This window comes from Betta splendens, chromosome 16, assembly GCF_900634795.4.
Source record: "Betta splendens chromosome 16, fBetSpl5.4, whole genome shotgun sequence".
NCBI lineage: Eukaryota > Metazoa > Chordata > Actinopteri > Anabantiformes > Osphronemidae > Betta > Betta splendens.
The window spans coordinates 17,211,585-17,235,353 of NC_040896.2; the positions used below are offsets into that span (position 1 = coordinate 17,211,585).

At 45.2% G+C, this 23,769-nt stretch overlaps 1 protein-coding gene across 7 annotated transcripts in view; it reads right to left on the minus strand.

The window, feature by feature from the left end:
• The window catches only part of dnah5 (dynein, axonemal, heavy chain 5), a 51,738-nt gene that overhangs the window by 13,815 nt on the left and 14,154 nt on the right, over positions 1-23,769 (minus strand). For all 7 annotated transcript variants that reach the window (XM_041067819.2, XM_029129470.3, XM_029129469.3 and 4 more), the window contains 47 exons: positions 23,599-23,741; positions 23,361-23,437; positions 23,120-23,244; positions 22,740-22,975; positions 22,321-22,539; positions 22,135-22,197; positions 21,676-21,914; positions 21,448-21,595; positions 21,229-21,321; positions 20,551-20,750; positions 20,309-20,462; positions 20,051-20,214; positions 19,804-19,960; positions 19,364-19,576; positions 19,007-19,231; positions 18,185-18,357; positions 16,674-16,744; positions 16,483-16,590; positions 15,817-16,004; positions 15,094-15,288; positions 14,826-14,960; positions 14,587-14,694; positions 14,113-14,266; positions 13,838-13,984; positions 13,069-13,310; positions 12,765-12,941; positions 12,381-12,585; positions 12,131-12,273; positions 11,832-11,966; positions 11,584-11,706; positions 11,113-11,326; positions 10,699-10,922; positions 10,266-10,464; positions 10,005-10,177; positions 9,632-9,762; positions 8,252-8,405; positions 6,823-7,090; positions 6,570-6,693; positions 6,341-6,448; positions 5,695-5,809; positions 5,201-5,377; positions 4,341-4,544; positions 3,640-3,819; positions 1,975-2,112; positions 1,157-1,292; positions 899-1,080; positions 668-802 (listed from right to left, as the gene is read on the minus strand). In XM_041067819.2, the coding sequence (XP_040923753.1) occupies positions 668-802; positions 899-1,080; positions 1,157-1,292; positions 1,975-2,112; positions 3,640-3,819; positions 4,341-4,544; positions 5,201-5,377; positions 5,695-5,809; positions 6,341-6,448; positions 6,570-6,693; positions 6,823-7,090; positions 8,252-8,405; positions 9,632-9,762; positions 10,005-10,177; positions 10,266-10,464; positions 10,699-10,922; positions 11,113-11,326; positions 11,584-11,706; positions 11,832-11,966; positions 12,131-12,273; positions 12,381-12,585; positions 12,765-12,941; positions 13,069-13,310; positions 13,838-13,984; positions 14,113-14,266; positions 14,587-14,694; positions 14,826-14,960; positions 15,094-15,288; positions 15,817-16,004; positions 16,483-16,590; positions 16,674-16,744; positions 18,185-18,357; positions 19,007-19,231; positions 19,364-19,576; positions 19,804-19,960; positions 20,051-20,214; positions 20,309-20,462; positions 20,551-20,750; positions 21,229-21,321; positions 21,448-21,595; positions 21,676-21,914; positions 22,135-22,197; positions 22,321-22,539; positions 22,740-22,975; positions 23,120-23,244; positions 23,361-23,437; positions 23,599-23,741 (7,622 nt within the window). The remainder of the gene's footprint in view (positions 1-667; positions 803-898; positions 1,081-1,156; positions 1,293-1,974; positions 2,113-3,639; positions 3,820-4,340; positions 4,545-5,200; positions 5,378-5,694; positions 5,810-6,340; positions 6,449-6,569; positions 6,694-6,822; positions 7,091-8,251; positions 8,406-9,631; positions 9,763-10,004; positions 10,178-10,265; positions 10,465-10,698; positions 10,923-11,112; positions 11,327-11,583; positions 11,707-11,831; positions 11,967-12,130; positions 12,274-12,380; positions 12,586-12,764; positions 12,942-13,068; positions 13,311-13,837; positions 13,985-14,112; positions 14,267-14,586; positions 14,695-14,825; positions 14,961-15,093; positions 15,289-15,816; positions 16,005-16,482; positions 16,591-16,673; positions 16,745-18,184; positions 18,358-19,006; positions 19,232-19,363; positions 19,577-19,803; positions 19,961-20,050; positions 20,215-20,308; positions 20,463-20,550; positions 20,751-21,228; positions 21,322-21,447; positions 21,596-21,675; positions 21,915-22,134; positions 22,198-22,320; positions 22,540-22,739; positions 22,976-23,119; positions 23,245-23,360; positions 23,438-23,598; positions 23,742-23,769) is intronic.

Here is a 23,769-nt window from a genome sequence, read left to right on the forward strand (position 1 = left end):
GACTGTACAAGCTAATAAGACATTACTTTTTAGGATTATCCATTTTTAGAAAACCCTATAAACATACATCCAGCAGGTCTGATAAGGGCGCTTGTGGAAGGGGTTTGCTCCCACTGCTTGGGGGAACGTGTGTTCAGGAAGCTCATAATGGGGCAGTAGAATGCATCCGCCCGGCTCAGAGATTGCCCCTAACAGGGCCAGTGACCTTAGCTGGTCCTATTATGCCTGTGGAATACTGCTATTTTTTTCCAAAGCGCCATACAAAAGCAAAAGCACCATAGAAAGGATCTGATGGCAAACAGAGTACTATAGAAACCACCCCATCTAGGACATCACCTTCAGGCAATGTCAAGACTTTAACGCTGCTGAAAATCAAAACGTCACATTATGAAACGGGCACAGGATGAGATAACGTGAATACGTCACACTCACACTGGAATAGTGACATGAGGTTGTACAGTAGTTTGCAGCTTAGATGCGTCACATTCTGCTATGACAGAATAATAAAAGCATATACACACACACCCACACACACACACACACACACACACACACACACACACCCACACACACACACACACACGCACACACGCACACACACACACACACACACACACACACACACACACACACACACACACACACACACACACACACACACACACACCTGCAGCTCATTCCCGGCTTCTTTGTTCTTGATCCAGATTTTTCCCTGCGTCTGCGGGTCAATGAGGAGAGGGAAGCGCGCCGCTTTGGTGACAATGATGCCGTTCTGAATGGAAAGGTCGTCGCTGGGGAGTCCCTGTGTAATAGAAGGCGATTAATGTATATGCAGCTTATTTCCAATGTATGGGTTTAACTGGATTTGTGTTGAGAGTTCTTTGATTGGTCCACTGACCTGTAGGTTCCACTCGCTAACGGTGGGCGTGTCGATGAGCAGCTCAGTCAGATTGAGGTTGTTGCCGAACGGGATGTGACGCTGCCTCAACTCCCGTTTCCAGTCGCTCACCAAGAGGTTCCGAAACTCCTGATTGAAGGGGCCAGAGTAGGAGAGGAACGCTGTGGCCAGAAGGACGTCGCCTGCAGCACAACAAGGGGAAACTGACGCTGCTGCGGATCATGTTCATAGCGAGTGTTAGCCGTGAACGTCACCCACCAACCAGGCGTTTGGTCTGAGCAGCGAACTCCTTGCTCTGCTCTGTCCATCTCTCCTTCTCGCCAGCGAGACCGCTGATGAGGCTGGACGCTGTCTGCATCTTGTGTCGGCAGCGCTCAGCGTCCTCCAGCAGCATCTGACAGGTGAGGGGAGCACAGACAAAGAAGTTGCATTTTATTGCCACTCTCATTGGCCTGATGGGTGTGTCTGCACTTGCCCAAATCAGTTTTCCTCTTTAAGAAACATATTGAAAGGTAAACGGCGCCTCCAGCTACTTGGCATCTGTTTATTATTATCTGTTTATCAGCCTCTCACAGGCAATAATGAGGTTGTTTGGCCAAAAGCTATAACGCCATCAATAAAGTCTGCCTGGCTTAAGAAGTCTATAATTAAAAAGCATATCAAAGTCGGCAGCCACTGTCTAAGTTGAAAATGCAGGACTTCTGCAACGAGGCCTTCGATCTCGCTTTTGGCCCATGGAGATGAGCAGCACAGCATCTTAATCACAAAATTACCCGGAGAGGAGTCAACCTGGGCCGCGCAGGTTTGCTAATGGGTGAGCCTTTATGCACCAACCGTTCCTTTTACATGCTGTTTATCCCAGAGCAGGTACTGATGATGACGAGCACACGCAGCAGACACACACCACAATTAACAGTGTACCAGCGCTACAGCACATGCAAAAGCATTGGGGCCAGTGCTTTAACATGTCTGTCACACGAGGACCGCTAGAGCAACCTCAGCTCTTCACACGTCTTCGTGGCTGACGCTGTTGCTCTTTGTGCGTTCCTGTAAAGGGGCTGCTGCGTAACACTGACCTGCTTCTCCATCATTGCCTTCTCATACTCCGCCTGTACCACATCCAGCTCGGCCTGCTTGGCATCCAGCTCGGCCTGAGCTTTCTGAAGGTCTGCGTTCGCTATGGCCAGACGATTCTGCTGCACTGCCAAGTTGGCCTACAGACAAAGAGGACTGTTACGTCTTTATCACACGTGGAGAGGAGATAGCTCAAGCAAGACGAAGAGTGGGAATCAAAGGAGGGATGAACAAGTTGATGCTTTACTGGGGGAGAAGAGACATTTCTGCTTATTTACAGAGCCAATGCGATTTGGATAAGACACTTATTCTTCTAATCTGTTCAACACATCACTCAGGTGACCTCCGGAGATGAAAGCACATTTCACAACATGTGACAGGTGCAAGAATCAACTAGAAAGAGACACAGAAACACTGCAACAGAGAGGTGATAAGAAGGAGGAAAGGGCACGAGAGGAGAAAAGGCAGGTTGAGAATCCAAAAAATATTAAACCGCAGAGAATTACAGAGTGTGCCTGCGCGTGTTTGTGTCTGGGTTGGACTCATTTAATTTTAATTAACGTGTGAAAAGATCAGCTCTGCCTGCTTTCCTGCTTGTCCGTCCTTGTCCAGCAGTCTGGCTTACGAGCGCACAGCAAAGTGCTGCTGTGCTAAAAAAGCTGAAAACCTGTTAGGTTGGCTGTGATTCTCGCTAAAGCGACAGGTCAGGATGAAAGAGGCCAAGCAGGGACTCCTCCCCGACGCTGTGGAGAACGACGGAGCACATCGCGTTAAGACGTTCGCTGCCAGCGAAATGAAATACGGAGGAAAACTAAGGTGCAGCCGTGAAGGTATGTGAGCTAGAATGTCAAACAGCAGGGACTCCACTGTACAAATCCTAATACCTCATTTTGAAAAGTTCATTCCGTTTTGCAGATTCAATCTTTTGACGAAAAGATGCTAATTTGCAGATCCCTTTCTAAAAGTGACTTAACGTTAGGATTAGATAAAGACGAACAAGATTGAATCTTAAAGTGAGTCTTATGATGTAACACGCACCAGATTTGTAATTCGCCCAGTAAAAGAAACTCTGAACTGCTACTGTACATACTAATTAAATGTTCTTCTTGGTTTGATCTCTGTGTCCCACTCAGGACTCTACTTTTTTGTCTGGTACAATGAGTTTCTTCCCCTGGGACAGTCTTTGTACTAACAAGATCAAATTCAAACAGGCCCTGGGAGCTTTAGTTGAGACGGCCTCAACTTGATCATATTCTCCCTTTATGCTATGCAAAGAATAAAAGCCCAAGTCTGTCTCTGACTGGGTGACTTTTTGGGGACTTCTGATACCTAAAGCATCAGCAAATGCTCGCCGCCAAAAATTGGGGAATGAAATAAATTGTTTTAAACCAGAGACAGTCTGTGCTGTTTCTGTACCCCGAGGTTTGACTGCAGCAAATCCTGGACTTTCTTCTTGTGTGTTAGTTATTCATCAGCGTGTAAGACTGGGAGGCCACTGACTTTGCCAAGAGCCAAGTTATGTGTGTCTGTGGAAGCAATGATGACATCACTAGGAAATGCAGACATATGAGTCTATGCAGTCAATGAGAACCTACAGTATGTACTTTTTTATTTTCCTCTCTGCCATCCCCACAACGCTCCTAACTACTGAGTCATGGTACATGTACCTTCAAGGGTAGGACCTCCTTGTTGATGGAGAAGAAAGAAGCCATGGCTTTGGTCCAGGATGCCAGGCCCGCCACATTGCCACACACCCTCTTGGCCGTTTCAATGTTGTAGTCGGGCATGTCAAAATAAGGCTGCAGCAGTTCTACCATTTCCTCATTAATGGTGTCTTTGGGGAATTGCTGCAAGGGAATATGTGGAAGGAGAAGGGAGGCAAGAGGCAAAAACCATATGAATTAAGAAACTGGAACTAAATATAGTCAGAACACAATGGATGCACACAACGAATCGAGAGCATGTATTATTGAAAACAAAGAATTTGATACAGTGATATGCACAAGCACAGTGACTGACAGAAAGTGGAGCAGCAACAGCCACAGAGAAAGAGCAGGGACACAGAGAATGTACTTAAAACCGAGGAACAACACATGGCAGAGAGCGATCCAGAACTAAGGGGCATGTACACCTCAGAAACACAACACGAAGGTGCTGGAAAGAAAAACACAATGGCACCACGTGGGTTTCAAGAATAAGATGTCAATTATTTCACCTACTCTATACAGATTTAATAAAACATATTTACTTATAGTTGTGTTATTACAGCTACTGTCAGTGAAAATGTGACAACGTGTGTGAGTTATGCCTGGCAGACTGACACTGGTCCCGGCAGCTCAGGTCGCCTGTACCTGACATCAGCAAGTACCTGCAGGCTGCCCAGGAAGTTTCCAGCCGTCATCAGCTTTAAGGACTCCTGCCAGGACGGAGTGTTGCAGTTCTTCTCCGCGTCCACCTTCACGGGGTTGACCCGTCGCTGGAAAAGCAGCAGCACGCAGTCCATGATGCGCATGATGAGGTGGGGGGGGCGGCCCAGGGTCCGCACGGTTGCGATGTCCGATGGCTTGATGGTCTGAGTGGGAACACAGCGAGAATGTATGGGGAGGATTTCTGTCCAGACTGGGACGAGTCCCAGAACAGAAACTGGGCATAATGGGCGTACATGAATTAACAAAGACGGCATAAAAATACACCGGACGAAAGTCATTACAAAGATATTGTTACCTCTGACTGTTATAATATTATTATTATTATAGAATATAATTAATTATATAATATATTGAAATACATTTGGTCTTCTCTACAAATACAATGGCTATAATTATGAAGCTCTAACTATTCAAAAAGGAAATAGAACTGTTTAGTTCTAAACATTTCTACAGCGAGATAAGAACCCTATTTAGGGACCTGTCATCGCTATTAAAGAGGACAGCTTTAATTACAGCATAGCTCCGGGCCCCAGAGCATCACACTAACTTGTCTCGCTGTTAAACACATCCGCCCACTGGGGCGCAGAGGCTGTGGGCGAAACCTGCACATGTGGCGAGTCACCGAGGGCTCCCAAACAGCAGCCTGCGGCACTAATAGATGCACGATGGAAAAAACAGCGGCGCGTGAAAAGCAGGACAAGAGCGCCGCAACCCCCCCCCCCCGACACGGCGTGTGTGTTCCAGGGCCAGCAGAGGCACCTAGCGGCCTCACACACAGGAGCACAGCCGTGTTCTGTACCTGCAGCGCCGCCTCGGCCTCCTCCAGGGCTGGCCGGGCCGCTTCCAGCTTCTCCTCGGCGATGGCCTTGTCAGCTGAGATGCTGTCTACTATGGCCTGGGCCTTGTCTTTCACTGTCTGCACTTCCACCTTCACCCGCTCTGCTGCCTGGGCTTTGACTGTCACCTCCTTCAGCACCTACAGTGGGAGAATGCACGGAGCATGAGCCGGTGCAATCCCAACCTGGCTACTTGTCAGAGTAAATAAATGCAACATCACAGCCATTCATTCATAATTACAGTAGTTATAAATGTTCATAAATGTCATTGATTTCTTCTATAAATGGACTAAAATTACTGTAAGAAACAGAATTTATTTTTTGTGTTTTAGTGTTTCTTTTTTAATTTGAATTCTTCTATACTCATGCGATTCATTCACTATCTCACCTGTTTTATTAATATTGTTTTTCCCCATTCTTTAACAGTCTTTTATTTACAGTGTCGATCTGAACCTACCGTGTCCGCCTTGTCGTTGGCCACCTGCAGCTCCTTCTCTTTGACCTCCAGCTCCTTGCTGAGCGCTGCCACAGACTCCGATGCCTCCTTCAGCTTCTGGAGACCTGTGTTCATCCTAAACAAGGGGAAACACGTGACATGACTAGTAAAGCAGCCACCCGTTACAGCATATCTTGTTTCTGTGCTCCATCCACCTGTTGGAACCAGCTACAAGACTTTCAATATGACCCAATATACTGTAATCCACCGGGCACCAGGTGGTGCAAACACCCGTAAACACAAAACATCTTGTCATGCTTGGCTGCTTTGCAACATGTCTCTGCTCAACATTGTCAGTGTCATGATGTCCTTTCAGCAGTTGGCGGCAAGCCTTGAGTGGGAAGGGGACTGACATGGCAACATCTGTTTACCAGAGATGAGATGTCCTTAAATCGCCTCTGAGAGAGACCACGGTTGCAGCCGCTGAGAGTCAAAATTCTTAATGAAAGCCATTTTACAAATGACTGTGAAGTAATTGTGAGGGGTGTTAAGCAAATGTAGGCACAGCTGAGGGGTTCTCTTTATGCTAGGACAGATTTGGTAAAATTGGTAAAACCATATACTGTAGCATTGTTCTCACAGTGTTTGTAACGTTAGCACCGTTCACCTGTTGGCCAGGGTCTGCACCTCAGACTTCTTCTCCTTATAAATGAGCTTGTAGGCCTGAATGAAGGACAGGTAGGACTTGGGTGTAACATGGGTGGATCGTCTGTATCTAGATTCAAAGCACATCACAGGAGGTTCATTTGGTGTCACTCAGGAAAAAAAAAGAAGAATCGTCTCTACAAATCTCTTATCTCCATGCTTGTGATCAGTTCTCTAATAAATGTGATCACCTTTGGAAGTAATCGGCACACTTCTCGGCCACACCGTCGTGGAAGGAGCCCATGCACTGAACCACCTCACTCTTGACCTCAGGTGTGCAGTCGATGTCATAGGCAGACAGGAAATGCTCCGACACTTGAGCAGGTGAAAAAGGAAACAATGCTACTTAAACCTGGCAACTCTGAACTTACTGTTACTGTTAGTACGGTGCTATGTTTGTGTATTATATACAGTAAAATATGCATATTCACACGTATGACGTACCTGCTACAAGGGCGTCTTTCGGCCAGCGGCTGAACCAGTCCATCGTACAACCAGATATGAGCGCTGGGAACTTCAAAGCGCGGTTGCGGAACTTTTCGCCAACGGGGGAGAAGCACAAAACCACGTGGAGGTTCTTTCGCACCCGCGACATGAAGTACTCGTACAAGTTCTCGTTGGTCAGCGGTCGCTTGGGAAACTCCCGCTTCATAACTGGGACGAGGTCGCCGAGGATCTCGTCCATCTCATCACGAGCAAATAAGTTGGACACCTGAGAACGGAGACGAGTGTCATTCACCCATGTAGCATGTAGCATGTAGTGCACGTCCATGCTTCTGTCAGTGTCAGTACATGAAGTCTCCATCAATGGGGGCAACAGAACATCTCTCCTCCTCATTCATCACCAAACTACAGTACAGCGCAGCAGCTGCGCCTCCACTCCTCTTTATTTTTAGACGCTAACATGGTTTTCATTTGGTATTTTCACATGGCACTTCCAACTTGACATTTGATTTGACTTCTTGATTTCTTCGTGCACTTCGCCTTATTAGCATGTTTGACATTTATAAGACTAACTGCTTCGCCACAGTTTAGCGAGGCTAATTATGATGTTTACTGAAGGCGTCATTTTCAATGTTTGTTTCTATTTGCTCATTCTGCAAGAGCTGGAAAATAATTGGAAACAAAAACTGATAAAAATGGATACTTTCTTGTTGAACCTACAGTAAGCCTCCCTCATTAGACAGCATGAACATCCTGTCCTAATGCTGAGGAAGAAAACAAAAATATTTTTTTTATTTTTTACATCTTTTTTTATGTTTTGCACTGAATCCACAGTTTACAGAAGAATAAGTGAGGGGCCTGGTAGACTCAGACATAAAGTCTGTCTTGTGGGGGCATGAGGTGTTTTTAGAAGCGTCCCTATTTGCTGTCACTCAAACAACAGCTTGCTCTTCTTTTTTGTTTCCAACACCTCTGTCACACGGCGCCGCTTCAACACACGCCTCTCCCTTCCTGCCAACATGCACAAATATGACACGTAAACCTCTCACTTGCACACAGACGAGACCCAAACACAAACAGTCTCCTCTGGTGCCTTTGATTTCCACCAACCTCCGCAGGTTCGGCTGCTTTTAGTTTTATCCAGCCAGAAGAGCAGAGGAAGGCTGAGAGACAGTGGGGAGGAAGGGGGAGGAAGAAGGGATGGATAGAAGTCTCAAGTAAAGGTGAGGGCAGGTACAAAAAGATGGGGGGAAAGTTGGGAAGTGATTCATGTCCACTGTAGGAATAAGCTAAATGCCATAGCTGATGTTCTATCAAACTATACAGATGTGAGAATTTCATTGTTGGCGTGTTTGAAATGCGCTTCTATTAATAAGCACTGCACGCATGCACGTGGGTTTGTGTGTGTGTGTGTGTGTTCAGTGCTCACCTCTCCAGATGACAGCACGTTGTTCATGTACTCCAGGAAGGACTCATCTTTGATTTCGTTGTCAGTAAAGATGAAGCTGATGCCTTTCCCCTGCTGGCCAGCTGTTCTGTACAAACCCTTCAGGTCATCCATCAGGTTACCTGTGTTGTATGAGCTGGCAGAGAACACAGCAGCAGGTTTACAAAGGAACCAAAGTCGAATTCTATGTACGTGCTTCATGCACAAAATGGAAATACAGATTCATGGCTACTGATGAAGTCAGTAGATTATGGGAGAGAAAGGCAGTGCAGATTTAAAGAAATGTGAGGCCCAATGATGTTAATGCCAAAAAGGGAGATTGGAGACGACAGCATTTGTGATGACAAATACTGAGGGGGACAGAAACTTTTGGCAGGTTAGAGAAGCTGAACAGGAAGTGAGAGAGACCACGCGAGACCCAAAACAATGAAAAAGACTGCAGAGAACAATTACACCACTGAAGCCAAAGACAGTTTTTTCATATTGCAATGAATCAGCCAAACAACAAGGACAATAATTTGCATGTGCTGCATGTATAACAATAATAAGTAAGTACAAAATAAACCGATTATACTACAAGACTACAAGTACTAATCCTGTTCAACGTATTTCAGAACATTTGTTGCTTTTTCAGCAATGAATCTGAAAGATAACAGTTTCTCATCTCGTCGTATCTGACTCAAATATATTCAGTAAAAATATTATCTTGTCTTTAGTAATGAAACAGTGTGTGGCCGCCTCTTGGCTTGCTGCTAAAAATAACACTTCGACACTAACTCGATAACAGATTATATTGTAATTGGAACATAGACGGACTCTAAAGCGCCGGCGTAATTATAATAGACAATGGATTTGATCGCATGTGACAGTTTACTTGAATTCTGCAGAAAACAACTTAATCACGGTGACACGTGGCACGCTGTGTTAGGGTCACCGTGACGACACGTGAACTTTTTCTGATCCGAAAACATGCACACAAGCTTTTAATGAGGCAGGAGCTCACACAGCCAATGTGTTCAACGGTAAGCCGAATTATTATTTAAAACTCTAAATATCGGCGCTGGTTTAATAATGAATGACAAATTTACTCTACTAAAATTCTTACATGCTACAAATACATCCACAACTGATTGGAGAAGCTAATTAATGAGATGTTTGACATTTCCAAAGCTGACGGAACGTTTCCTAAGTGTCACAATGAAAAGAATGAGCAATGACAGCCCAGTGTAAAGCATTATTATGGGATTTGTCCACACGGATGTTGGGGAGACACAGACACACTCGTCAGTCATCCTTTTAACAGCACTCTAACCTACATATACTGTGTATGCTTATGTTTTTGTGTCTTTGTGAGGACATTACCGCGTTAGTGTGATCTGGAAAATCTTGTATCCAGCTATGAAAGAGGCCAGTCTGGTCAGGCTCTGTTTGCCTGAGCCCCCGACTCCCACCAGCAAGGCATTTCCACCAGGCGTCCGAATTATCCTTGACACCTGCTCAAACAAAGCCAGACACACACGAGAGGTTGGAGGACTGTCTCAGCATATCTTAGGAGACTTTCCAGCACAGGCGATGTGAGCAAATAAAGAAGAGCACAGAGAAACGACTATGTGCGTTAAGACTACGCCTCGTAGTCGGATTAATTGAACATTACTTGTGCTGCTGAACCTGCACATTAATGCTACCCTATAATTTAGATCATGCTGAAGTAATCAGAGGCGTGGCTGCAGGATACCTTGACGAGATGAATCATAGCGTCCTGAAAGAAGACCATGTCCATGCCAGTGCCCCTGATGTTCTCATTGTAAAGGCTCAGGAACAGGTTCAGACGCTCCTTCAAGCTCTCAAACGACTCGATGGGCTCGTACACCTTGGGTAAATCGAAGTCGGAATCTTCAGACTCCTCTCCTGTCGCAGACGTTTAGACAGTAAAAAAACACAATATAGAAGAAGAACAGAAAAACACCACAGCCGACGTGGTTCAGATCTACTCCACCTGTAGCTTCAGGTGCCTCTCGGAGGAAGTCCACAAAGTGTGTGTCCACGCCATAGTCCACTATGCTCCTGTGCTCCTCACCCAGCTCCTCCTCTACCAACTTCACCAATGCCTGGTCGAACCACTCCACGTCCTCTGTCATGGTAAACCTGTCAGCTATCACACGTTTGCACTCGTGCTTCCACAACGACAGCAGCACCTGGAAGTTACAGCTTGATATTTTAATGGTCGTTTGCTCACAAACACTTTGTAAATGGTGTGATTAAGACAGTCTTGGCAGCCGACAAAACAAGATCAGTTTCACTACATTCAATTATTCAGGGACCAACAGGGACTTCCTGTCGTCACCTCAGCAAGAACTGATCATTACCAAAATAATGCTCGTGGAAATCAAGCACAAAATCGGATTATGGGGTTGTTTCAATCTCCTCACCTGAACTGATTGGACCACTTCTGCATTGGTATTGAGCATCCCTTGCCAAACCCGTGACAGATCCCTCAGGTTAAAGATGTAGTGGAACTTAGCGGGAGTTGGAAGCATCTTGACCTTGGTCAACTGCCATAAATGGCGAGTCAAAGACACCAGGCAGGGAACCATACTCCGAACCCCCTCAGTGAAACCACGGCTTGCACAGAAGTGGCCCTGACTAATGACACCTATAACAGGGTTGATGGGGAGGAGGTGGTCAGTCAGACAAGACGACCGAAGCATCAAGAGCATAATTTATACTTCTGAGGCACAATCACCCAATGAACTAAATATTTAATAAACATTAAGCTTAATTTCTTCATTTCTATTCTGTCAGTGTGGCAAACAAGTGTCAAAGGCTTTAATTGAACTACCCACCAAATATCTTATCTATGGAGGAACTGCAGGGCAGGGTACAATTAAAGATAGAGAACTGCCGCTTCAGTCTCTGTGGCACGTCGTTGCGGCCTCCCCCGGGGTGGATCATAGCCGCCAGAAACTGAACGTCCACAATATTAGTGAACTCTCCCGGTTTCTCCAGATTGAAGAACCCATTCTGCTCCATCAGCTGCCGGACAATCTCATTAGTCACCTATTAAAAAGGGCAAGATCATTACTTGCTGTTATCATCGCTTCATTAAATTCTACAATATAATTAAATCTGAATGAATGAAATTTTTATTATATATTTGAAGATCATTTGAAATGAACCATGCAATGACACTGTGTTTTAGCTCATGTTTCATGATTCCAGAACAACAAGTTAATTATAACCATGTTTAATATCTACGAAATATGTCTAAACATTAAAAGTGAATGTGGCTGTGTCATTAAGGAAATCCTGCAAACCTGGTCTCCCCACTCATTGATGACAGGCATGTTGATATCGTCTATGAAAATGGACATTTTTTTCCCAGCGGGGGGTCCGTAAGTGGTCCCCATCCTCTTATCCACGTAACTCTCAACCGTTCTCTACAAAGGGAAACCGACCACAGGGTACGTTGGGTGTAATTGGTGATAAACTCTCCATTATCAGATTAAACTGTGAGGGCTACTTCTATATTACGGTCATCGTCGCTGAGCAGTTTGTGCTTCACCTGAAACATGAGCGGTGTAGTAGCGGACGAGAAGTTGAGACTCTTCCCGATGTGGGTCTCAGGGTCATATTTTGACATGTAGCCTTTGATAATGACAGTCTTGGCCGTTCCCTGTTCTCCAATCAACAAAACTGCCTAAAGACAGAACAAATAACAATATATATGACAACACATTTTTATTAAGCTAAGCGTGTCTACTGTAATTCTAATGATATCAATGCAAACACTTTTAAACTGATAATTACCCCAGAAAACAATTAAAAAAGGCAGAGAAAGAAACTAAGGCTTGTTAACCTCACCTTGCCCTGTTTAGCTATTGTCTGAATTAGGAAGTCTGTTCTAACATTGTCCACGTTTGGGACCAGAATGGAACTGTACTCAGGGGTGAAATCCGATGGATAAACATATTCCTCCACTCTGGTTCTCCAGTGGACCCACTGACCTGGAGGAAGACGTGCATACAGTACGTCAGGAGACTACATGTGGTGCTTATTCTTAACCAGGGGCAGCTTTGTCCAGATGAGATCATATGTTTAACAGCGTGCATACCGTCTGCTGTGACATAGTAATCAAACATGGTGTCCTCGCTGTCAGGATGGATGTCTGGCAGGTTTAGATGGATGCTGGGGTTCGCTCGGAGCCAGACCTCCATCTTCTGCCGATCGTTGAGCTCGAGCACGGCGCCGACGCTCCACATGAGGGCGAAGACGTACAGCCGCTCTAAGTGCTCTCTGGTTAAGTCGCCACATTGCTCCTGCAGAGTGGCAACAAGGCAACGGGGACTTTACTGCAAGGGCTGTTTAGAAACTAAACAAATTCACTTGAGAAACGATAACTTGATATAAAAGGCCTTCGTGGTGGATCTACTGTATCAGATTCCATTACATTGTACAGGTGCTGCATGACAGGCATTCAGAGCACCTCCACCCGTACCTTAGGTGGTATGAGTCCCTGCAGCATGTTGATGCACTGCATAATAACAAAGGCTTCAAGCATATCCATCTTGAACTCCAGCGACTGCACACTGAAGAGATAAATATCAGAGAAAGAGGAAGAAAACAGCTCGCGGAGAACGTCTGCCTCTTGGTGGGAGCGTTTCTTCAACCAGCCCTGAGAGCATTGAGAAAACCACCGGAGTCAATTCACTGGAGTCAATTCGGATTTTATGAATTTGAATCTTTTATTAGTACTTACAGTAGAAGTTGCTAAAATCTTACTGTAATTTGAGTTTCCTCACCTCCAGTATAGGGCTCCAGTTCAACACGGACGAGCTCATGAACACCATGCCGTTGCGCGAGACGGTGGCTGGAGATGCGTTGTCGATGTTGTGCGGCTCAAAGACCACCTTGCAGTTGGGAGCCATGGGGATCCGGTCTCCATTGGCCAGAGTCAGCGTTCTGTTGTCGTCCAACACCGAGTTAAGGTTCTCAATCCAGATGGCATCAACCGGTCCATCTAGGACTATCCAGATGTTCTCTCCTGAGAGACACACAGTAGGAATCCATTTCTACAGGATGACTAGAGCTGAAATCCATCAAAAACATTTGCTCTTTGATCACTGGCTCAATCAGACTCAATAATATCTCTATTTTCACACACGTGTTGTAAAACGTGCAGCCTGTGTCTCTCGCAGGCCTGTTGATACTGTACGTCACATGGTTCACGTTCGCGTACCGACACCTGCACGAGCCGCATGAACATAAGGAATTCATGTGCAGCCGCCTGAACGCATCCATTAGATGCACTTTTGACACATGCATGGTCATATGAATGTACAGCACTCATGCATTTTTTATCAAACGCATACGCTCAAGGGCTGGAAGATAAAACCCTAGCTGATGTAGCTTTGAACTGTGGATGCGAGTCTATCCCAATCCCAGATATTTGAACTTCTTTACATTTCATTAACTGAGTAATTTACCCAAAGTTGTCAAAGGGAAAAAAGTGAGTAAAAGCCACAGATGATCGATAACCCTGCTACACGTCATCAAGTCGTCTTCTCTAACCTTTCTTTGCTTTTAGCGTTTTCCTCCAGAGTGTGGAGAAGATGCCGTCGGTCCAGTCGTTTGTGGCCACGTCCAGTCGACCAAACATTTGAGGCGCTGTAATGGCTTTGGGGTTCATGCGCATCTCTCTGTGAGGGTGACCGCACTCTATTTGGGGGAAAATACAGAAAGAGGCAGACTCTAATTGTAAGGAAGCAAGTCTAATGCCGCGCTGATAAAACAAACACAAATCAAATCATTGCACAGGTTCTTGCACATCTGTCTGCAGATGCTACCTGTCATGGCTTTCATCAGCATGTGTATACACGCCGTCTTCCCAGCGCCGCTGGGCCCCAGAGCCATCATGCCGTGGCGAACCCTCTGTGTCTCGAACAGCTGGATGACCTTCAGCTTCCATGGAGGGTGGCTGATCAGACCTGCATCCTCAACCTCAGGACCCACAATGGAACAATTTATTGCATCTTCAATATGGCTTTACTGCATGTTTGATGTGTTTACACAGTTACTGAGCTTACATCCTTGACAAATGGTAAATGACACCATTTGTTTTCCTCTGGGTGCCATATCTGAGCCACTTAGAAAGACACAGCAGCCTCACAGTCCATTAGTCTCTCGCTTGCTTTAATCGAATTCTCCTTTTTCTTTTTCTTATGCACTTCTTCACCTTAATCTTTCTCTCTATCTCTTTATGTACGTTATTACTCTTTCCATTTCACTCTCCTTTAGAAACAGTCCCCGCTCCCTCCTACCTGTTTGTCGATAGCAGCCTCTAGTTCAGGGTAGCCTGCTTTATCAAGCAGGATGCCTGGGAAGAGGTCCTCAATCAAACTCAGGAAGAGTGGCTCGTCCTCATCGATCTGACACACACGCACGCGCGCGCACACACACACACAAACACACATCTCCCATCTGTTAACACTCCTCCCACTCTATAAAAATCTATAAAACATTTATTTTTTTGTTTTATTTCTTTCTTCTTCAGACTGACCAGTTTGGAGAGATTCATGTCCCTGAGGACCCTCATCACAATGGTGGACTCTGTGTCACTGGGGTTGGCTCGCTTGGCTGCTCCCAGCGTCCGCAGCACTGACAGGATGTTCCGCAGCCCAAAATCATAGTGAACCTGGACAGTAGAAAATTTTTGCATCCTAACACCAACGCATGCATTTAAAGCTCCTTTAGGTCAGACAATAAACCTGAAAATCCTAAAGCTTTTATCGTATAATCAGTCTCTCAAGTGCCCTAATGTTCTTTACCTGCTTGGAGAGCTGCTCCTCACACAGCTTGTAAAGCGTGAAGAATTTGCGCGCCAGCTCCATGTTGTCTATAAACCCACAGCTGGCCAGTTTGACCCTGATGATGATCTGACGATCTGGAACCATCATGGCCACGGAGCGGAAGTTGATTTTCAGGTTCTCAGGAAGCTCCTGGCGCCCTGCATAACCTGGGTTCTGACCAGAATAAAAAAAGAGACGTTTTAAAGTTAGGTGAAAAAATATATCATACAGTACAGTATGTACAGTAAAGGAAGTAGTATTTCCCCCCAAAAAGTCTTAAGTTAATACTGGAACATAATTTGGGTAAGTGGAGTCCCTACGGACACAGCTGAGGCGTTCCTCGCTGCACATTCGCTCTGAAGAAAATAAAAAAATAATGATCTCTGACCCTTCTGCTCTCACAGGAAAATTAATACACTGCTCTCTGTTTAATGAGTTGCCTTGGGTTAGCAACTGTACAAGGAGATAAAGTGATCTAACAGTTAATATATGAAGAGTACGGTAATGAGCACTGGCTGATATTATTATAAGGAGGCAGGCCCTGTTCATATTGGCCTAACTGCTCGGCAGCAGCAGGTGGACATATTGTATGGACGGAAAACGACTGGATTCCTGCATTAAAAGGCCTTGTGATAAAACAAACAAATGATTATAGACATTAGTACGCTACGAACAACGTTTTACATGTTGTTTATCACTGACCATTGTCAGGAAGATGCCAAACTCAGGATTCATATCCACGTTGTCTCCGTCGGTGAAGACAAAGTTTTTGCGGCGTTCCTTCTTGCAGGTGAGAACTATTGCAATTTGCTGGGCCGCCACTGACAGAACCGGCAGGTTGATGCGGTTGAATTCATCAAAACAGCCCCACGAACCAGACTGAGCCAGACCTAGATCGCACACATGCACTTTGTTGGTTGTTCAAAACAATTATATATATATATATATAAGTAATATACATGCATATATATATATGCATATATATGCAATATACTTCATATTATTTCGTTTCTTGCTTAAATCATACCAATAAGTTTATCTTTGGCCCCCTCTACTTGCTTGTGTAATTATATCTCAAGAAAGTCGAAACATTTTTCATGCGGTGATCCAGGAGGAGAAAATGGCAGCAGCGATATTCTAGATGCTGTCAGCTGGAATAGTTCTTTGAGAGCTTTGCTTCAAAGCCTTCCTCCACTGCTGTGAAAGTCTAATACCGCTGCTGCAGTTCTTTTCTGATGTGCCCCCGTGGAACACCCAGCACAAAGCAGGTACAGTACCGTATATGCTGGTGACCTCGGGGCCTCGTCCTCGTTCTCATGCCACTTCTTTTTAATGGGTCACACCACAGCAGGAAATTGTGAGTCTTACCTTTAAATATTCGTCCCAGGCCTCGGAAGTCCATCTGGTCAGAACAGTTGAAGACTACAACATACTTGCCCAGACAGCGACCCATGTCTTTTATGGTCTCTGTCTTGCCTGATGTAAGAGAGGGTTTTGTTTATAAGTGTAGCACTTAAGAGTGAATAGTTACAGTGAATACATACATTAAAACATCCCACCTGTTCCCGCTGGTCCAGCTGGGGCTCCACCCATGCTCATGCCAAGTGCTTGGGCTAAGGTGATGTAGCACCTGAGCAAATGAACACACGTGCATTTGTTTCCTTTACTTTCGCAAAAAAAAACAGGTTTATTCACAGAACTAAGGTGTTAGGATTATTCACAGAGTAACCAAAGGACAGGAACAGGTGAACGCTGCAGTTCCTGGCCTTCACCCATGCTGAACTACAGTAAGAGTGGATGTTTTTTTCCCCAAGAACATGCAGTACAACAGGGCCGAATACTGAATCTCTTCATGTAACGTCCAGCTGATACCAGCTGTTCACTGATTCATGTTTAAACGGGTGCTGTGCCAGAGAGGACGAACGACGGCGATTTTAAAACGACAGTGAAACGTTAAAACGTGTGGGGTGATAGAGAGGCAAAGCACAAAGCACATTCTAAGTGTGGAGAAGTGTTTCAGGCAGGAAGGGAAGCAGAGAGTCAGTCATCAATCAGCAATCCTGGCAGCTGCAGCCATGAGGCCGGGCACTTCTCTGGAGAGCTGGTGTCTGATGTTAACGCTTTCTCTGATGCAGTCCCTTTGCCTTGTCTCTCCTTTTTCTTCTCTTATCTCTTCTCGTATTCTCCTCCCTGTCAGTACCTCAGACAATTAACCACTGGCAGGCGTATGCCCCCTTTGCTCTCTCTGATTATCCTCACCGCTGTCTGTCTGTCAATTCTGCTGTCGGTGGTGGAGATGATGTGAAAGAGTGCCTGCTCCCGATTTTTCTTCTACCCTCTGCAGCTCCACTGTATGTTTTATAGTCATTAGTCAGCCATAGACACTGATTAATAAATAATATGAATTGTCCATGACAAGTGACCCCTGTGTATTTGTATGCACGTCTGAGAAACCTTGGCCATGCTCCTGATGAGTTAACATCATCTCCTCCAGACCATCATCAGGCCTTTACATTCTCTAATGACACTTGATGTCACATGCACTAATACCCATGTCCCACAGTTGCTCAGTTGAATTTGGGTCAGAGAAAGAGAAAAATGACGAGCAGTGAGCAGCATCACTGTCTTCGTCATCCACGATGTACACGATGACCACATGAGGCAGGGGCCTAGGATGAACCCAGGGCCCAGTGCGTCAGCATGAGCTCAGAAAGTCACACCAAGGATTTAATGCATATCAGAGTGGTCAGGGTTTGGTCTGGGGGCTCTCTGTTGTCTGCTTGTCAGAGAACATACAACAAATCAGAAACCAGAATCTCTCAGTAAATTTACTATAGATGCTAAATGATGGACACAGATTGTGGAGCAACATCTGCCGCTGACACTAAGTGTTGCTTATTTTAGCAGGACACTCTAACTGAAGAGAGAACAGATCTGGGACATGATAAGGCTAAAAGGAGGCCATGAACTGTTGAGCACGTTAACTTGTATATCAATCAAGACCGGGTGTGAGATACTGGTTGCTCTGTCTCTGTAAGTGTGTGTCTGCTTGTACTGTGGAGTCTTCTACCTGTCAGTCAGTGGTGTAATGACAAGCCTTTCAGTGCAGCCCAAGAACTCGTTCTGGTAGACAAAGCCCACGTCTGTTATGTTGATCATCATCTTGTCTGAGTCTTCATTGAAGTAGAAGCGGCACTGCTTCAGCCATTCAAAGTCACTGGGGCTTTTGACATGCAGTCGGCACTGGAGGGAGCGAGGGCGAGGTCGGGAGGAGTGAGGCGGGACAAAGGAGAGTTTAGAAGAGAGAGAGAGAGAGAGTGGAGATAAAAGGGCGGGGGGGAGAATATGGCAAAGGAAGAACAGGAAATCAAAAGGCACCATTCAGCAGGTGATGCGTCAGGAGAGATAAAAGTAGTCAAGAAAAGGAAGAAGAAAGGCCAAGCGCCTTGACAGGAAGGTGACATTAAAGACGTGGGAGAAGTTAAAAGGCACGTATGTGAAGGAGAGGCCACGAGATGAAAAGGAGGGGACAGCGGGAAAAAAGACGAGTCAAGAATATGGGTGAAATGAGAAAAGAAGTAAAGGTTAAAGGGATGGATTAAAAGGGAGCGAGTAGAAAGGAGTTTGAATAAATACATATCAAGATATGATACATAAAAAACTGTAACTGCATGCATTCTAGCCACCTTAGAAACCAGCTATTTACTGTAATGGAGTGGAGACTTCAAAGACATTTTCTCCGAGGCTAAATATAATTTAGCTGCCATTAAAAAGAGATTCTTTGAAGACTCCTTACAGGAAAAAACATTTATATTTCTAGAGTCTGAATGTCAAATGCAGTTTTACACAAGTATATGTACTAAGGGACGCTTATATCGAACAGTATACTGACCAGATCATCAAAGATGTCTCTCTGGTGGACGTGGATGGTGATGAGGGTTTCATATTTTGTCCTCTCCACAGCCCCGAGGTCTCTTGTGGTCATATCGATCAGTGTGTTGAGCAGGTCCAGAAAGAGCTGGTTGGTTTTGGCCATGATGCGCCGATCGTATCGGGCATTGGTCAGAGCCTCCTCAGAGTCCCTGGTCCAGATCATCTGAATACCTAGCAGGCCTACCTGTCTCAAGGAGGACATTTGGGCATCAGTGTCGTGCTGAAACTTTGTAGAAGACCAAATAAAAAGAGGATAGAGAATTTCGGTTTCCAGTTGTTGCGGAAACGCTTTCATCCCAGCTGTGACCTGCTGCACCTGAGCGGGGTAGGAGTTCAGGAAGTCGATGAGCTGGAAGCCGGTGTCCTGGATGGTCAGGGCCGCCTGTCGAATCACCAGGTGCAAAGACCTCTGGGATTCCTTCAGCAGAGCGTTGAGCCACACCTCCACGTTTCCCTCTGCTGTGACGGCGCGTTCTAACTCCACCGCCTCCCCTTCACGCGAGGACACGGCCAGAATGCGGTCGTATATCTAGGAAAGATGGATCAAAATCACACAAGTCCATTACGCTTCTGAAGAATAAGGACAAATATAATCCCATCTGTTTACTCTACTAGTTTAGTCAGATTAGAGAGTACATCCTTTTTTTCTGTCCTTTGCAGTTAATTGCTTGTCAGAAGGTTTGAACGACGCCGTTGTTCCCTGTCAAACAGCAAAGCGAGTGGAACGGGGAAGATGAAAGTCTGCAGCAAAGTCACCTTGTCGTGGAACCTGACGCTTTTGATGTTGTCGAAGACGTTGAGGAGGTGGGCCTGGATGGTGTGTGAGTCCGAAGCCTGGCCCAGTATCTCCAGCAGAGCCGGGTCGGAGACGAAGAAGAAACGGGGAAACAGCAGCCGCTTCTTCTCCAAATACCTGTTGAACAGCATCATAAAAAAAAAAATAAAAAAGGCTGCAGCTGAGGCAGATGCCTGCAGTCTGAGGCCATCAACGCTTCATCCTCACCCTGTAAGTGACTTCTGGCAGATCTCCAGCTGTTCGAGCAGGTGGGGAAGCAGCTGTCCCATGGTCTCATCTCCCACACACGACTGCACCACGTTGGGCATCTCGTGCGCTCGCATCATGATCTTTACCCAGGACTTGTCGATGTTAGAGAAACGCTTTGCTTCCTGAGAAAAGGAAAGACATTGCTCTTATTATTATCACATATTTACACATATAACTGTCAGTTACTATAATTCCCTGTGATGTGAAGTTCTGTACCTTCGGCAGCTGTTTTGCAATGTCTCCGCCCACAAACACAGCCTCCAGGTAAATCCACAGGTTCTGAACAGTCATCCAGTTTTCAATGATATCTGTGGTGTTGGAAAGATTTTGAACCCACTTCTGAATCTGGCCTTTAAACGGTGTGTTGTACCTATAATAATAATGACAATAATAATAAAGAAAAGCAGCTTTTGTGGCTGTAAAAGGAAGGCTAAGCGTATGAAGGTCCTGATCCGTGCCTGTTGCTCATGAGAGAGCCCAGAATCATCAAGCTGTCCTCCATGCTGGCAATGACCTCAGACGTGCTGTCTCCTCTCAGCAGCAGCTCTCCGCGGGTCTTGAAGTTGGCAAACGTAAAAGTCTTGTTGTCCCACTCAGCGATCACTTGTTTTAGCTTCTGTTCAATATCCCGCTCTTTTACCGCACTGATACAGATGTCCTGCATAGTAATCATGAAAAATGTCAACATTTGAGTTAATGAATATCCTCCCTCTTTCTTTTTTTTTTTCTCTTAACATTTTTATTCTCATTACACCTTTTTTAGATTCACCTCAACACCATAATCGTTTTAAAACTTACTTTGAAGCTCCATACAAATGAATTAATCTATCTTTTTTATAGAGACATCTCTTCGATTTCTCATTATTAAGTCATTATTAATGTGGTGACAGCTGGTTAATTGACTGTATGAAATTTATGCTTGCGTTTAGACACAGCTGTTTGCTGCAGAGATTAATGCGCACTGCTTTGTGATGATGATATTCCGATAGACCGTTGCAAATCTCCCGTACAAACATTATACAGTCAACTTCAGGTAAAAATAACGACTCTTTAGGATGTGAGCCACATTAGTGTCAACGCTGAGAAGAAAATGTGAAAAGATCATGATAAAATCTGGAACTACCCTTTACTCTTACCTCAATCTCCTCTTTATACTTGAGCAGAGGCGCCTCCATTATGTTGCGCAGCTTGAACGTGTCGGTTTCCACCTCGAAGGTGTGGCCAGTGACCTGCTCTCATATAGTACATGGATTTGTCACCCCATGATTTTACACTCATCACTGTTCTGCGTTTGATTCAGTGGGCTTAAATGTAAAATCAATGGCGTGCAGTTTGTGGAGCCTTGTCCCACTGACCTCGGTAATTCTCTTCCAGTGGCGCGTCATCATCGCCTTGTTGGTCATGAGTTCCAGCACAGGGCAGCACTCGCTGAATTCATCGATTGTTTTCTTGAGGTCCAAGTAGGCCTGCCACTCCTTCAGAGCGCGGGGCATCTTACGACACCTGGAGTCCACACGTTAGCGCATTAAAAGCGCTTTGTATTGATGGGATGGCATTCGTTTTGCTGTGAAAGAAGGTCTGACCTTGTCTGGAAGTCCAGTAGCTCATTATTGATCTTCTCGATGTTGATGTCAGCCCAGAGTATATCATAGTAACCGTTGACGGTTTCATCGACGTTGGTGTATAGGCCGTACAACTTCTGCAGCAGAGTGAGCTGCTTTTTAATCTCCAGCAGCTGGGGATGCTGGGTAACGGGGAGGCCGAACAGCTCCTCTCCACCGGAGTAAGTGATGTACTTCCTGAACAGGTTGTCAAACCGATTCTAAAACAAAAAAGGAACAACAAAATACCCATACAATAGTAAGGTTATAGACATAGATGCCTACTGTACAGTAACTTAATCATTTTAACTGCAATACCTGATTTCTGTCATGCATCATTTTTGGTGTGGAACTACCAGACTCAAATTAAAAAGGCAAAAACTTACAGTTACACAAAATAATCAAGATTCTGTAATTACGAATCAGATTGTTAGTGCAAACCTGGAACATGATGAGTCTATCACTGGCATCCTGTGGAGCGAGTCCCATCACCATGGGGCCATCCTGAAGAAGGGATGAATTAGTCTGTGGCAGCCTAAATAAACCATGCTGCAATTAATCCTTAATGACCGCGTGCTGTAATTAAAAACGGGGAAATCAGTGCCACATGTCTTCTTTTTCGTCTACCTTCTCGTAATCCTGGTAGAAGTGCTGACAGTCCTCCACGAAGGTCTCCACGTTGCTGACCAGTTCTCCCCTGAAGTTGGGCTGCAGGGCCACCAGCTCGTTCTGCACCTCGGTGCTTCGAGACAGCAGCTTCTCCCAGGAGTACCGGAGTGTGTCCACCTTATCTGCCTCTTCCTTTGCCACGACAAGCTCATACTTATGAAGCATGGCGTAGGACTCCTGTGTGGACGAAAGAGACGGCAACCTTCAAACTGACCAACATTGGAAGGCACAGCTTAGTAGTATCGGCTAATATCACTGTACAACACTCAAATACCGCTGAACACTAATGAAAACAACCCTTTTGTATGTGTGTGTTTGTAAGGAGGCAGATCCCCCTGAGTCAGCAATGTCTCTAATGACATAATGTGGTGCTTTACCTCTATGGGTCCAACTTGAAAATCAATGGTGATCTGGTGCTCTCTAATCTCCTTGAGTGCTGCCATGGCAATGCGGATGTCATCCAGGTCTTTGATCTGACGATTCAGTTTCTTTCCTGCCTCGTCTATGAAGGCGAAGATCTGCTCCATCTCTGATCGGTATTTCCTGTTACAATACAGTCCGTAGTCCAGCATCCAGTTTTTTGTTTCAGCGGTGAGCGACATCTTCAGGTCCACTGATACAGAAAAGAAATATGAAAAGGCTAAATATAAAGGGAGGGTTTAATTTTATATTCTATACTGGTGTTTTATTTTCTTCAGAGCCTCAATCAGTAACAAGAAATGACAGAAAATGTCCAGAAATTTTAATTGAATCACACCTGTGTATAGAGCCAAAGCTCCAACTGTGATATATTCTGGTTCAGAGGTTATCTGCAGCTCCAGATCTCGGTAGAACAGAATCTGGCTCTCGAACTCAGACAGCAGGGGACTTCCCTGGATGAATCTGAAATACACAAAGCAAAATAAACCACTGACTTGACAGTGTGCATTGGCTGGACATAAATAAAATAGCTATCAGAGGCACGTTGCAGACATCAGTATCAGTCATTGGATTCATACTTCCTCATGGTGTCGTCACGATCCTTTCTCCAGATATGATGGTATTGGCTAAAACGTGCGAGAGCCATCGTCACTTCCTGAATAATATAAAAATGCTCAAATGTCTTTTTGTTGAAGGAATAAATATATAAAAAACAAATAATAGATATTAAATAACTAAACAGCACAGTTCAGTGACTAAAGAATCGGAATGATCGCTTTTTTAATTTGATTCTGGTTGAGATGAGGGAGTTTGAACCTTTCGGGTGGAGCTGATGGAGGTGCTGAGGACAGACACCAGCTTCACGATCTCCTTGTTTTCAGCCACACTCTTGTAATAGTTTCTGGCTTGAAATGGGATTGCCTGCATCACAGACGCTGAAATGTCTGAGGTGCTGCCATCTGGAAAGCGTGGAGAACAGAATCTACA